General features: G+C 48.3%; 1 protein-coding gene across 5 annotated transcripts in view; it reads right to left on the reverse strand.

The window, feature by feature from the left end:
• Window positions 1–1,208: 1,208 nt before the first annotated feature.
• STN1 (STN1 subunit of CST complex) overlaps window positions 1,209–14,247 on the reverse strand; it is a 36,802-nt gene continuing 23,763 nt past the window's right edge. For all 5 annotated transcript variants that reach the window (XM_058671444.1, XM_058671447.1, XM_058671446.1 and 2 more), the window contains 3 exons: window positions 11,580–11,702; window positions 8,348–8,420; window positions 1,209–1,842 (listed from right to left, as the gene is read on the reverse strand). In XM_058671444.1, the coding sequence (XP_058527427.1) occupies window positions 1,685–1,842; window positions 8,348–8,420; window positions 11,580–11,702 (354 nt within the window). In that variant the 3' untranslated portion in view covers window positions 1,209–1,684. The remainder of the gene's footprint in view (window positions 1,843–8,347; window positions 8,421–11,579; window positions 11,703–14,247) is intronic.

Below are 14,247 nucleotides of genomic sequence, written 5' to 3' on the forward strand. Positions count from 1 at the left end.
CAACTAGGTACAAACCGGGGAGTTCGTGGCACAGAGATGGGAGCCTCCCACAGGAGCAAGCTAGACAGGAAGAGGTCTGGGACTGAGTCCTGCACGAAGGAGACTGGGAAGGGGCCGCAGTGTTCTGAAAGCCAAGTGCAGGAAGTCCTTCAGGAGGCAGGCAAGGTCAGTTGCATGAATGTGTCTGTGTACACACACACACACACACACACACACACACACAGAGTCTCAGATCAACACATTGTACCATATAGATGGAGACCTTGAGGTGTTGCCCTCTAAGTGCTCCACGGGCTGTGTCTTCCAGCATTTTAAGGTTGTGTCAGAACTCACCACGTGCACGAATCACAATTAACTTTTCTAGATTACACAGCAAGGGGCATCCTTCCCCACTTGTGAAGCCACCTCCTTGAGTCAGACCCTGGGATGAGGCTTGTATGTGAGGATGATGTGTGATGCTTTGATTTTAGACTCTTTCCTGGGAAGCATGACTGGTCAGACAAACTGAATCTGCAATGCAGAGGTACCATGGGGGATATCACTGCAGGCACAGCCTCTGTGACGGGGAGCCTCCTGACTCCAGGGAAGGCTCAGGGTGATCGTCTGCATGGGTGCTGTGAACCATTGCTAGAAGACTACATCCCAATCAGCAAGGCCCCCACCAAGGGCAGTGCCAGGATGAGCTCCAAGCCTGCCCACACGGGCTGTGGGTGACTTCTGATGGAAAGGACTAGTGAGTTTCCACTGTGGGCAGAACAGCTTTGTAGGCCTCAGGGGCTCCAGCTGAGCCACCAGGAGTCTCTGACGTCACAGGCTGAGGCAGCAGACGGCGGCAGATGTGCCTTATGCAAAATGATTGTAATTAACTGCAACCCTTTGTGCACATGCTGCTCACGCTGGCTGATCTGCCATGCTGCTGTCTGGACAGGGTGGCTACGGTGCTGGGGCGTCTTCCCTTCACCTTGCTGTTGGAACGAAGGTATGAGTCCATTGCGTGTGTGGGCACAGCCTGAGCCTTGGTCTGGACAGCATCAGCCAGCCTCCATACTCAGCGGCAGCCTCAAGAATAATACCTCCTACCTGCTGGGCAGCTGATTGCCAGCCTTGGCTGTCTTCAGGGGTGACACACTTAGTCCCATTCCCCCAGGGGTGCCAGATGATCAGACACCTGATTCAGGAGGGGAAAAAAAAAAGACAAGACACAGACGCCAGATCCCCAGTCCTGTGTATTCCCTAACAGATGCACTGTGGGGTGCATCTGTTAACAGCATTGCCTGGACCACAGACACTCCTCCAGGGACAGTGACTGCCCCAGGATGGCTCTGAGCCATCACCAGAAGCAGCCCCCACAGCGTGGGTCTGCCAGCCTCATCAGCTAGAGCAGAATGTGGGCCTCTGCCCCATGACATCCGTCCACCATGACAGAACCTCAGACCCACACACCGAGGAAGCTGCCAGCATAGTCTCCCTCTACTGCAGCCCGGAGGTTGATGGTGGTGGGGAGGGGGGTGGTGGAGGGGAGGTTTGCTGCATGTTTTGACAGAACAAAGTTGCTCCAGGCAAAGAGCAGGTGGATAGTGCTCAGGGCTGCTATGGTGCAACTCTCCATGAGAAGCCACAAGTCATAGTCAGGAAGTTTCTGTGTGCTGTTTACGGTCAGGGCCTGAGGAGTGGACAGCCCTGCTCAGAACGCCACGTAGTAGTGCTCCAGCGTGCTGACCACGTCACTCTGGTCCTCCAGCAGCTCCAGCACCCGCTGCAGCACAGCCTCACTCAGGTCCACGCTGAGATTCAGGCGAGCACAGGCCAGGATGTGCCGCAAGTGGCAGCCCTTCTCCGCAACTGCAAGGACAAAGGGCAAGGAGCTCAGCTTGGATACTGGCGTCAGGCCCTGATGCACACCTCCTGACTCGGCACCTGCACTGACAAGATCCTCAGAGGATTCCTCTGTGCATTTGTGTCTGAGATACCCTGGTCTAGAGGCTCATAAAAACAGACCCTATTCTCAGGCCCCTTTTGTCACCACGGCCACACAGGCCACTGCTTCGGGATGCTGACCTTAACCCTCAGGGAGTCCTGAGTGATGACTTCCTATGCACAGTCCTGCAATTCCAGGGCTTGATGGGCATTTTTACTCTGTGCAATGACACATCCATGTGCACGTGGTCAGTGCTAACTCCCCAGTTGGCCAGGCTGCCCTGTTGGGAGAGACTTCCTGCCTTGGGCCTCTCTCTTTCCTCCCTGCAGGGCTTCCAACAAGTCTTGTCCAGCAGTTGTACCCAAGAATCTCTTATTCTCCTCCCAAAATTAAGACTGCAGAGAATATATGCTCGGAATGATCAAAGTTCAGTCAGTGACCTCTGGAGAAAGGAATCAGTCATCAACATGCTTTTTCTTACCATACAGGCCAAAAAAGGATGCACAGAACACTACAGAATGCACTGCATTATTATTAGAATAAGCCTGATTTTGTGAGACTTTCAATATGTATGCACACATACTATGCATTAGAATTCTGCAATTTATTGGATCATAATGTTAAAAGTATTTCTAACACTGAACCAAACTGAAGCGCCATTAGTGAGAGCAAACCTTCTCCAATTCTTGCGCTGCCAAACTCCCTGCCACAGCAGCCTGGCTAGGCCTCTCACCATCAAACCCCAGGACTGGGCATCCAAGGTCTCCAAGCACTGTTTTCAGATAATTAACTGTTTAGGGCTCCACAAAGGTCTGGTTTGAGGTCCAAGACACATTTTAGCCTTAGGGAGATCACAGAGTCCCCAAGCTTCAGTGTTCTCCCTTAATGGGGTGAGGAGGTTAGCTGGAGGCACAGAGACCTTCTCAGCCCTGGGCTTACAAAGAGATGCTAAATTACGACCTCTAGTGGCGGCATGAACTCACCACTCCTCTCGACCTCTAAGCTGTTTCTTCACCATTACTTGACAGAGATTTCTGAACACCTATAGTATGCATAGCACTGGGAAAGCAGATGCACATAGAAAGGATGGACAGCCGATACTGTATCTGAACGTGAGTCCTGGCTTTATGACTGTGAGCAAAGTGGGACTAAAACTACATCCTTCACCTGGTGGGGAGTAGATGGAAGAGCCATGGCAGGTAAAGCTTGGGAACCACTATGATTCCATCTTCATATTCATTACCTGTGTCCAGGCACTAGCCAAGGCTGGCTTTACAGAACTGTCCTTCCGGGGAAACAGACAAGCAGGGAGAGCCACAGGGTTGAGGGCAGAGGTCAACGCATCCTGCCATACAGTGTAGAGGTCACCATGTACTTCAGTTCTGCTTCCCTTCTAGCTTAGATGTCCTAAGTCCTGAGTGCTTGAGCTCACAGGCACACTTGGTGTTTATTAGCCGAATCTCTGGGGTTCATGCTAAAAGCTATTCTGCTGAGGATTGTCTGGTGAAAATGCTTGAAAACTGACATTCCAGTCATACAGGAAATATGAACTAGGGCTCTTCTTTGGATGGGAAATGATTAGAGAATAGGACAAGCAGTAGAAGCCAGTGAGCTGCTCCCCGTGATGGCCGTGGCAGTCTCACCTGACTGCTGCAGGGACGAGCTGGAGTCTCCACAGTGAGCTGAGGACTCCAGCTCTAGGCATAATGGTCACTGTGCCTTCTGCTTTATAAGTACTTTTTTTTATATATATATATATTTTTATTCATTGATTACATTGTATTATGTGATACAGTTTTGTTGGAATACAAGTACTTTTACGTGAATCTCATGGTACCTTTCAACAGAAGCCAAAGAAGCTGATATTCTGAAACTCAAATCATGTTAAGATAAATCTCAGGTGTAATTTAACTCCAAAAGACCATGAAATCTGAATGACAATAATTAACTGAATATTTCAAAATAGTGAATAAGGAGAGTGCTCAATGTTCCAACACAAAGAACTGACAGCTCTGAGGTGACAGACACACTAACTGTCCTGAGCCTTACACACAGACTGAAATGTCATGCTACACCGCACACAATCACCATCTGTCAACTAGAAATGTTTTTTTAAAAGGCAAAGATATCACTTAAAATTTTTCCTTAAAAAAAAAAAAGCTATAAATAGGTTAAAAAAAAAACCCCTCTAATGTGTGTGGTACTATATGGTATTCAGTTTTCACAAAATGCAGTTGTACTAACCAAGGCACAGAATAAATCTGAGCTAGACACATATGGGCTATTAAAAATTTTCTCTTATTGGGCCCGGCGGCATGGCCTAGCGGCTAAAGTCCTCGCCTTGAACGCGCCAGGATCCCATACGGGCACCGGTTCTAATCCCGGCAGCTCCACTTCCCATCCAGCTCCCTGCTTGTGGCCTGGGAAAGCAGTTGAGGACGGCCCAATGCATTGGGACACTGCACCCGCGTGGGAGACCCGGAAGAGGTTCCAGGTTCCCGGCTTCGGATCGGCGCGCATCGGCCCGTTGCGGCTCACTTGGGGAGTGAATCATTGGACGGAAGATCTTCCTCTCCGTCTCTCCTCCTCTGTGTATATCTGGCTGTAATAAAATGAATAAATCTTTAAAAAAAAATTTTCTCTTATTGTTTTCAAATTTATTTGAGACAGAAAAAAAGCTTCCATTTACTGTCGCCTTCTCCAAATGCCCTGGCTGGTCTGCAGCTGGAAGCTTGGAATGCAATTTGAGTCTCTCATGTGGGTGTCTGGAGTTAGAGGCGGGTATCAAACCCATGAAATCTGCTATGGTCTTCAAGCATCTCAATCACTAGCTTAAACCTCACCTTTTCAGAAGCCAACAGTACAAATAATCACTTAGTAAAATGCTGCTATGTTAATTTCCTTCAATTGAAAATGATATGGTGAGAGCACAGGAGAAAGTTCCTATGCTTAGAAAATCCAATCTAAACTTTTTTTTCACTAAATCCAGGTAAAGGGTGCATATCTGTTTGCTATACCAACCTTTCAATCTTTTTATGGGTTGGAACATTTTCAGAACAAAGAGAGTCAAAGGACGTCTCTGGGGGCTTGCACTGTGGCACAATGTTAAGCTGCCACTCATGATGCCAGAGTCCTCTTGGCTGATTTGCCTCTAATTCAGCTCCCTGCTTCTGTACTTGGCAAAGTAGCAGAGGAAGACCCAAGTACTTGGGTTCCTGCACCTGTGTGGAAGACTTGGCTGGCGTTTCAGTCTCCCATACAGCCTAGCCCAGCCCTGGCTATTGTGGGCTTTTGAGGAATGAACCAGTGGATCTGCCTTTCAATAATAAATAAGTAAGTAAGTAAGAAAGTAAGTAAGTTTTAAGAAGAAATCTTCAATGTGGAACTGTTCTGGAAATCTTTCATTGTTACAACCACACTTAAAACCAAAATCCAGATTGCTTTAACTTTAGCTTTCATAATAATTATGCAAAAGGCTCACACAGATTATATCTGTATCACATAGATTGTATCTGTATCTGCTTCCTTCCAGATTAATACTGAACCAAGCAGTGGGGCGCTGCAGCCTTTGGGCCTACAGCCTAGAGAGTCAAGGTTATTACCTGGGCCTTTAAGAAATAAGTTTAGGGCTTGGCACCATGGCCTAGTGGCTGAAGTCCTCAGCTTGAATGTGCTGGGATCCCATATGGGTGCCAGTTCTAATCCCAGCAGCTCCACTTCCCATCCAGCTCCCTGCTTGTGGCCTGAGAGGGCAGTTGAGGACGGCCCAAAGCCTTGGGATCCTGCACCCGTGTGGGAGACCCAGAAGAATCTCCTGGCTGCTGGCTCCAGATAGGCACAGCACCGGCCATTGCACTCACTTGGGGAGTGAATCATCAGACAGAAGATCTTCCTCTCTGTCTCTCCTCCTCCTTGTATATCTGACTTTATAATGAAAATAAACCTTTAAAAAAAAGAAAGAAAGAAATAAGTTATTTGGGCCCGGTGCGATAGCACAGTGGTTAAAGTCCTCGCCTTGAACGCGCTGGGATCCCATATCGGTGCCGGTTCTAATCCCAGCAGCCCTGCTTCCCATCCAGCTCCCTGCTTGTGGCCTGGGAAAGCAGTAGAGGATGGCCCAAAAGCCTTGGGACCCTGCACCCAAATGGGAGACCTGGAAGAGCTCCTGGCTCCTGACTTTGGATTGGCTCAGCTCCAGCCGTTGCGGTCACTTGGGGAGTGAACCATCAGATGGAAGATCTTCTCTATCTCTCCTCCTCTCTGTATATTCGCCTTTCCAATAAAAATAAATAAATCTAAAAAAAGAAATAAGTTTACTTTGCTTAACCCTTTCTAACCCTGGTAAAATGCTGCATTTCATCTCACAGCTTTATAAATCTGAATCCACTGATTCTGGTAACCCATCACACACAAAAAACCTGAAATCTGAGGCCCAGACCTGTCCAAGGTCACAGAGCTACAGAGTGGCAGAGCTAGGGTTCAAACAAGGGCCCTACTTTTCAAGACCAGCTCTGCTCGGTCCTTCAGCTCAGTTACTATTTTGATAAAGTTTAGCCTTTGCTGAGAAGGAGTTCGTAAATGATTAAAGATGCCAAGTTCATCTACCCACCAACTTGAGAAGGAAAAACGCAAGGCTCTCTCTTGTGTGAATGATTAGAAACGGGCTAAAGGTCCAGATGGGATTGGCTGAAGAAATGGTCAAGTGTTACACTATTCATAGAATAGAATACTGGGTAGCTGTCAGTGAGACTGAGATAAGTGTATGGGCGCTGCTGCCAGGTGACCTTCAGAAGCCATTGTTAGATTTAAAATGCCAGCTGTGGGACAGAGGGTACTGCATGCCAATACTTACTTACCACACACATATGTTTGTAAGTACATGCAGTATTTCTAGAAGAATGTGGAAGAAAGTAGTAACCACCGCCACCTTCAGGAGGGGAACAGAGCCTGGGTTCAGTGCTGTGAATCTGCATTCTCTGTGGGCATTTCTGCATTGTTTGGCTTTTTAAAGACATGCATGCATTGGCAGTCATCTTCACTCCCTAATGCCATGGATTCCGGCATTATGAAGACGGTGGTCACAGCCATCTTCTGAGAGGGTCCTGACAGTCTTCCATTGGTACTCACAGACTTGGGCTTCAGAACTCAGCTCCGAGGAGTTCATGGTGTGAGAGATGGGTTCACAGCTCTCAGGATCCTTTTTAGACTAGCCACAGGGCCTGGCCACCGGGACCATACCCTGGCTCCAGCAAGGGCTGGTCAGTTGGAGACTACACTGCACTTTAACTACTCCAGGCCATGGTCTCCTGAGAAACAAAGTAGGGAGTTCCTTTCACTCATCCCCTACCTTCAGGATTCAGGCTTTCAACCATCTTGTCCTGGTGTTGACCAAAATGAGAATCTGGCCAGGAACTGGGACTGAGGGGAGAGCATCTGCCACCCCTTCTCGGCTGAGGGCTCCATGCTGCATGGCTCTCCTATGTGTGGGCAGCATGGATCGACCCTCAACTTGCTCTTACTCTTCTGACCGAAGTGAACTTGTATGAAAACAATAGTGTGCCCTAAGTTTGTTTTAAGACACCTTGTCACACTATTGTGGGATCTGAACTCATCACGTTATAAACACCAGGGATGGCCTGGTCCCCACCTGCTGACTCATCCTGGGGCAGGTCCAGGCTTGGGGAGAGGGAGGATAGAGGGAAATGGGCTGAAAGGACTGGAAAACCCATTAACAAATATATCTACTTAATTTCTCCTATAAATCATGGACTGTGCCAATACTCATTCTTAGTGTATGTTTGCACAAGGTGGACTTTGAAAAGTCACCTTTAGGACCGGTGGATTTAAAGATAGGACTAATGTGTTCTGTTCTTTCTAACTAATGTGAAAATGGCTGGTTGTTGCTAGAGTAGTTGCAGTTTGCAAGTCTACCCGCTAGGGGCTGATCTAGCGCCACAAAAACTATTATCTGAATCATTTCTTTTGTAAATTATTAGTTTCCAAGACGACTGAATGATACCATTCACCAGAAGGTCTTGATGACAGGACAGGGAAATGTTACGTCTGTGTACACGGACATGGGACAAGCATGGAACACGAAACAACACAAGTCAGAGAAGACATGACAAGGAGAAAGGCATAAGATAGTCTGGCACAGTGGCCTTCCTCACTGTCAGCATCACCAGAGAAGCCTGCCTCTCCAGCCCTCACCCCAACCCCTACAGAATCAGAATCCCCACAGGAGGAACCTGATCACTACATGCTTGATGGAGCTCCATGGCTGACTGGCTAGGCTAACCTTCACTCCAGAGAGGGCAAGGGCCTCAGCCACTACCGGAACACATGATCACTGGGAAAACCCCCAGCACGCCTGCCCCTGCATCCAGCACTCTCATGGAAGCAGTGTCCCCTTGGCGTTGCACAACTTACGGTGTGGCTTCTGGCAGTCTTCGCGGATGATCTGGTGGATCTTTCTGTGCAGGTCTTTGTCTTCTCTGGTTACCTAAATTACAAAAACAGTGTTGAGACAGAGGGAGACCGTTCTCAGGTAAAACTGCAGTTGTGGCATCTATACTTCCAAATCAGTATTTGGGATAGTTTTTAAAGATTTTATGACAATTTTCCTCCTGATATGAAGCACGTGCTTTCCATACTTGGCCTGTCAAACCAGTTCTGACCCTGCTGTGCAGCTCATGGCTCTGTGGCTGGCCCAGAGTTGGCTTGCTAGGGTCATTTGGTACTTGGAAGGCACTTCTTTCTACACTCATCACATAGTCGTACAAGTGCCCTGGCGTGCTTTTATATTTCTGAAGAAGACACAAGTGATCCAAGCCTCCACTCCCACAAGTTCCATTTTCTTGGCTCTTAGACTTAAAAAAACAGAATTTCACTTGACTGAGAATAAAGACAGAGAGAAACACACACACACACACAGTATACAAACGATCATGCCCATCCATCCACTGGTTTGCTCCTCAAATTGCCAAAACAGCCAGGGCTGAGCTTGGCTGAAGCTAGGAATGATGAACTCAGTCCAGGTTTACCATATGCGTGGCAGAAACCCAACTACTTGAGCCAGCAGTTGCTTCGCAGGGTGCACATGAACATGAAGTTGGAATCTCAGGAGCTGGAGCCAAGATTCAAACCCAGGCACTCCGATATAAAACGTAGGTACCTGGGCCCGGCGGCATGGCCTAGTGGCTAAAGTCCTCGCCTTGAACACTCTGGGATCCCATATGGGCACCGGTTCTAATCCCGGCAGCTCCACTTTCCATTCAGCTCCCTGCTTGTGGCCTGAGCAGTCAAGGATGGCCCAAAGCTTTGGGACCCTGCACCTGCGTGGGAGACCCGGAAGAGATTCCTGGTTCCTGGCTTTGGATCAGCGCAGCACCAGCCGTTGCAGCTCGTTTGGGGAATGAATCATCGGATGGAAGATCTTCCTCTCTGTCTCTCCTCCTCTCTGCATATCTGACTTTGTAATAAAAATAAGTAAATTAAAACAAACAAACAAATAAACAAAAAACCACGTAGGTACCTTTAGTGCTAAACACCCATCACAGTCCTAAGTTGGTTTTTTTCCTTCTAACCACAGTGAAAACAAAATAAAAAGTGGCCAGAAAAAACTAGCAAAGAAGTGAATCTAGTCTGCTCCCTGGAACATTTTCTACTCTCAAAGGTAGGTGTAACTATGTTTCTTTCTCAAGCAGCTCAGGAAAGAAGGAAGCAGCAACCCAATAGACTTCACTTTCAGTATGTGCGCTACCAATAGTCAATCTAAAAAAAAAAAGGAAGAGGCAAAGAGAAAGATGAAAATCAGCACATAAACCAAGCTTCATGATGCCACTTTAGAAACAGCCAAGAAAGCTTGTCCCCTTGACTTTCACAACGGGGATACTGGTAATACTTGCCTTCCCTAAACTCGTAAGGGATTGTGGACATGAAAACAAGGCAGTGTGGCAGAATTGCTGGAGCTGGCAAGCTTGTGCAGGTACAAGTATTGACACAGCATGATAACCACTTCCCGGAGGCAGACATTGGTGAAGGGGGAGTGACGCGGAGAGGGGGCAGGAGATCTATTCTTGCCTGATCACCCCATTCTAAGCCACTATGATTCACAGGAGGAAGTGCCCAGCCCTGCCATGCCTCGCCCTGGCTGGCTGCCTGTGGTCCCACAGGAAGGCATGTCCTGGGGTACAGCAAGCCAGGAGGCAGCCAATCTGGGCCTCTCATTCCAGCATGGGGTGCAACACACTCACCTCTTTCCAGCACAGCCTCACTCTGAAAACCCACTCTCAAACAGGCAATGGTTAGATCCAGTCAGCATCGGGGAATGCTGACTGGTCCTTAGGGATCTTGCCTGACTTGGCTGCCTCTGAGAGACTCACAGAATCATAGCCACTGGTGGTCCTGAGCACTGCCCTCCCCAGTAGTGAAGCTGTACACTAATAAGGCCGGTGAGCACAGCTCACGCCGTGTAGATGCTACCCACTGAAAGCAGAAACGCATGGCCCTATGCTTGCACAACTCGTCCTTGAAGAGTCCAAACATTACTTCCAGCAGCAGTTCTTTTTTTTTTTTTAAAGATTTAATTATTTTTATTACAAAGTCAGATATACAGAGAGGAGGAGAGACAGAGAGGAAGATCTTCCGTCCGATGATTCACTCCCCAAGTGAGCCACAACGGCCGGTGCGCGCCAATCCGAAGCTGGGAACCTGGAACCTCTTCCGGGTCTCCCACGCGGGTGCAGGGTCCCAATGCATTGGGCCGTCCTCAACTGCCTTCCCAGGCCACAAGCAGGGAGCTGGATGGGAAGTGGAGCTGCTGGGATTAGAACCGGTGCCCATATGGGATCCTGGCGCGTTCAAGGCGAGGACTTTAGCCGCTAGGCCACGCCGCCGGGCCCCCAGCAGCAGTTCTTAACTGCTTCAGGACACATGGGTAATGTCTGGAAATACCTTCAGTTGTCCCACCTGGGAGCTGACACGGGCACTTGGTGGGTGAGGGTCAGCACTCTTGTTCAAACTCCTACACTGCACAGGACTGGCCCTGCAACGTCAGTCATGTGACTCAGAGGACTGAGGCTGAAGAACTCCCAAGGATAATACCATTATGTGTCTTGTAAAGTCAAAAAGCCACTGGCACATATGTGTACCTGCGTGCATTCATAAAGCACAGATGAATGTGCAAAAGAGGTACCTTGAGGAAAGAACCAGCCTTCACTTTTGAGTTTATGAACCCCCTGAATGATTCTGAAAACAATAAATAGGTACTTGTAAGTCAGAAATATATAAGTGGGGCTGGTGTGGCACAGTGAATTAAGCTACCACTTGAGATACCTGCATCTCACACTGGAGTCCTGGTTGCTCCACTTCCAATACAGCTCCATGCTAATGTCCCTGGGAAAGCAGTGGAAGACAGCCCAAGTGCTTAGGTCCCTGCCACTCACGTCAGAGACCAAGATTGTGTTCTTGGTCCGTGGCTTTGGCCTGACCCAGACTTGACTATTGTGGCTATTTGGGGAGTGAACCAGCAGATGGAAGAACACTCTCTCTCTCTCCATCACTCTACCCTTCAAGTAAATAAAATCTTAAAAGAGAAAAGAAAGAAAACACTTGTAATTGGGGCTATGAAGGAAAAAAATTAAACTTGCATGTCACTCACATAGTACAGCTTGTCAAAACCAGCATCTTTCTGGAATACAAGGCCCTTTTCTTGCAGCAGTTGAATAGCATTCTTAAATATACTATGAATTGCCTTAGAAGTGGTATCCTTCTTACAATCCACCTGCAATGAAGAGTAGAAAGGGGGAAAAAAAAAGGAGAAACACATCCAACCTTGCAGTACTTAAGAAAATTCTCCAGACCAACCAGTCTGTGAATTTACCCACCAGGCTCTCAATGTGCTGAGTCAAGAAGCTCTGGGCATGCAGCCCACAGGCTGGTGTTTGACCAGGGCTGGGACACTGTTTGGACAGGATTTCACTTGTGCTAACTGTTCCATACCTCAGTTATGAGTTTACTTGCAATGATAATGATCAATGATAAGGAGTGGGAAATCAAAAAGCTACCCTCACTGTTGGATAGTCTTAGATTTACTTTTTACATGCAACACAAACATTATGACTGGGGCTATATACAATCTCTTCTGAGGACTTGTTTCCTCTGAAGGAACCCGGGGCTTCCAGCATGCAGTAAGCTCTGAGCAGTCTCTGTAGTATAAGGGAGGCCAACAGCAGTGCTGACACAAGTGGAGGTGGGTGGCAGGGCTGAGTAGGTCCCAGAGAAGCAACAGCTCTATGGCCACCACTGGGGTAACTTCCCTTCTCTACAGATGGGAGTACTGGGGAGGGCCTCCAGGTTATCCTGCCTCTTACTCAGAGGCCATTAGCTATGTCCTATGTGGTGACATACAATGTGTGTTTCTGGAGCCAGGGACTGGTCTTTGACCCTGATCATCTCCTCCCCGGTACACAGCAAGTGACCAGTGAAATCTCTGTGAACTGAATACTCCTGTATGTGGGGAGCCGGGTGCTGAAGCCGCTGCTAGCCCAGGGCTTGGAGGCGGAGTTGGTCTCGCCAGCAGGTAAACAGGAAGTCACAGGGATAGGCTAATGCCCTCACTGTGATTACTGGCCTATCACGTAGCGCCAAGTGGACCCACAGGGAGAAGTGACTGGTGGAGAACGATATAAAAGTAGTCAGTGAAAGCTAGGCGAACGAGGACAGACAGACAGACGGCGGAACGAGAAAGACCGGACGAGGGAGAAGAAGGACGGGCGGGAAGAAGGGTGGCGGAGAGAGAGCTGGAAAAGAGGGATACAGAGAGAAGCAGTAAAAGCAGGACGGAGAGATGGGGACAAGAACGGAGAAATGCAGCAGAAAGTACGGGAAGAAATATGGGAAGAAGTGTGGTAGAAAGAGGGCTGGAGAAGCGGGGAGGAAAGCTTAGACCAATGGGGACAGAAGCAGCAGAGATAAGGATTTAAATGCAGCCACTTTTGGCAGTGAAGAGTCCGGTTGCGGTTCCGGCTTTTCCCAGAACCTCAAGAGTGTGCCTCAGCATTTTAGTGTCGCTGCTGGGCAACGGCACCTGTAGGGAGGCTATGTCCATTATTGTTGTTTATACCCCATTGGAGATTTCCTGTTCTAGCTCCAAACAAAGGACAACAGCTGTCCTTCAAGATAGTTTTAATTTTTTAAAGGGTAGTGATTTTTTAAAAAGACTTAGTTATTTTTTATTGCAGTCAGATATACAGAGAGGAGGAAAGACAGAGGAAAATCCTCTGATGATTCACTCCCCAAGTGACTGCAACAGCTGGAGCTGAGCTGATCCAAAGCCAGGAGCCAGGAACTTCTGGGTCTCCCACGTGGGTGCAGCATTCCAAGGCTTTAGGCCATCCTTGACTACTTTCCCAGGTCACAAGCAGGGAGTTGAACGGGAAGCGGGGCCTCTGAGACCAGAACCAGTGCCCATATGGGATCCTGGCACATTCAAGGGAAGGACTTTAGCCACTAGGCCACCTGGCCCGATAGTTATAATTTGACAGGAAAAATTTGCACATTCGGACAAAACACCAATCAGAATCCAGCATCAAAGTCTTACCTATGGTGAAAGAGGCACACCCATAGGTGCTGGGAAACAGAACAGGGGCTCAGACTCATAGCTAACATTTCTTCCAGGGGACAAACAGAACAAAGGACCTTCTGGTGGTCTCAAGGGTTGACAATGGCATTCCTAGTGAAAACTTTTCTTTGCAGAAGTTCTTCTCCCAATCTTCGCTCAAGCATTTTATTAGTCTAATAGATCCTAGTGCCACCTCAAAGATGTGCTCTCCTGGGCTAAGGAGACCAGCAGTCTTAACACTCCAAATTAAATGAGGTTTATGTTTTTCCTTAACACAACAAGCTGGAGGCTCTGATCACCCAGAGATTATTAAGGTCTAAGAGAAGGCCAGAATTTGCAGGGTGTGGCAGTGTCCACTCTTGGAAGACAGAAGGGGCTGAGAAGCCTGGGAGATTGTAGGCAGAGCCCTCGGAGTGAGATCAGACAAGCACCCCACCCACAGTCTTCAGCATGCATTCTCAGTCCTGCAGCTGAAGGCACAGCTGCTCTCCCGCAAGGGAGGCATAACCAGCCCTAGAGTTCTCCCTAGACCTGAGCAGGGCCTTGATCACCATCGTTCTAGGGATGTTGGTTTTCTCCAGTCAACTAAACATAAGGATCCTAGGGTACGAGTTGACTGTAAGACAGATACATGTGGGAAATGAATTAGAGCTGATTTCAGACACTTCTCCCAGATCACCCAGACTAGGTTCCTGGGATTCAGGAA

Source organism: Ochotona princeps, chromosome 13, assembly GCF_030435755.1.
Source record: "Ochotona princeps isolate mOchPri1 chromosome 13, mOchPri1.hap1, whole genome shotgun sequence".
Taxonomy (NCBI): domain Eukaryota; kingdom Metazoa; phylum Chordata; class Mammalia; order Lagomorpha; family Ochotonidae; genus Ochotona; species Ochotona princeps.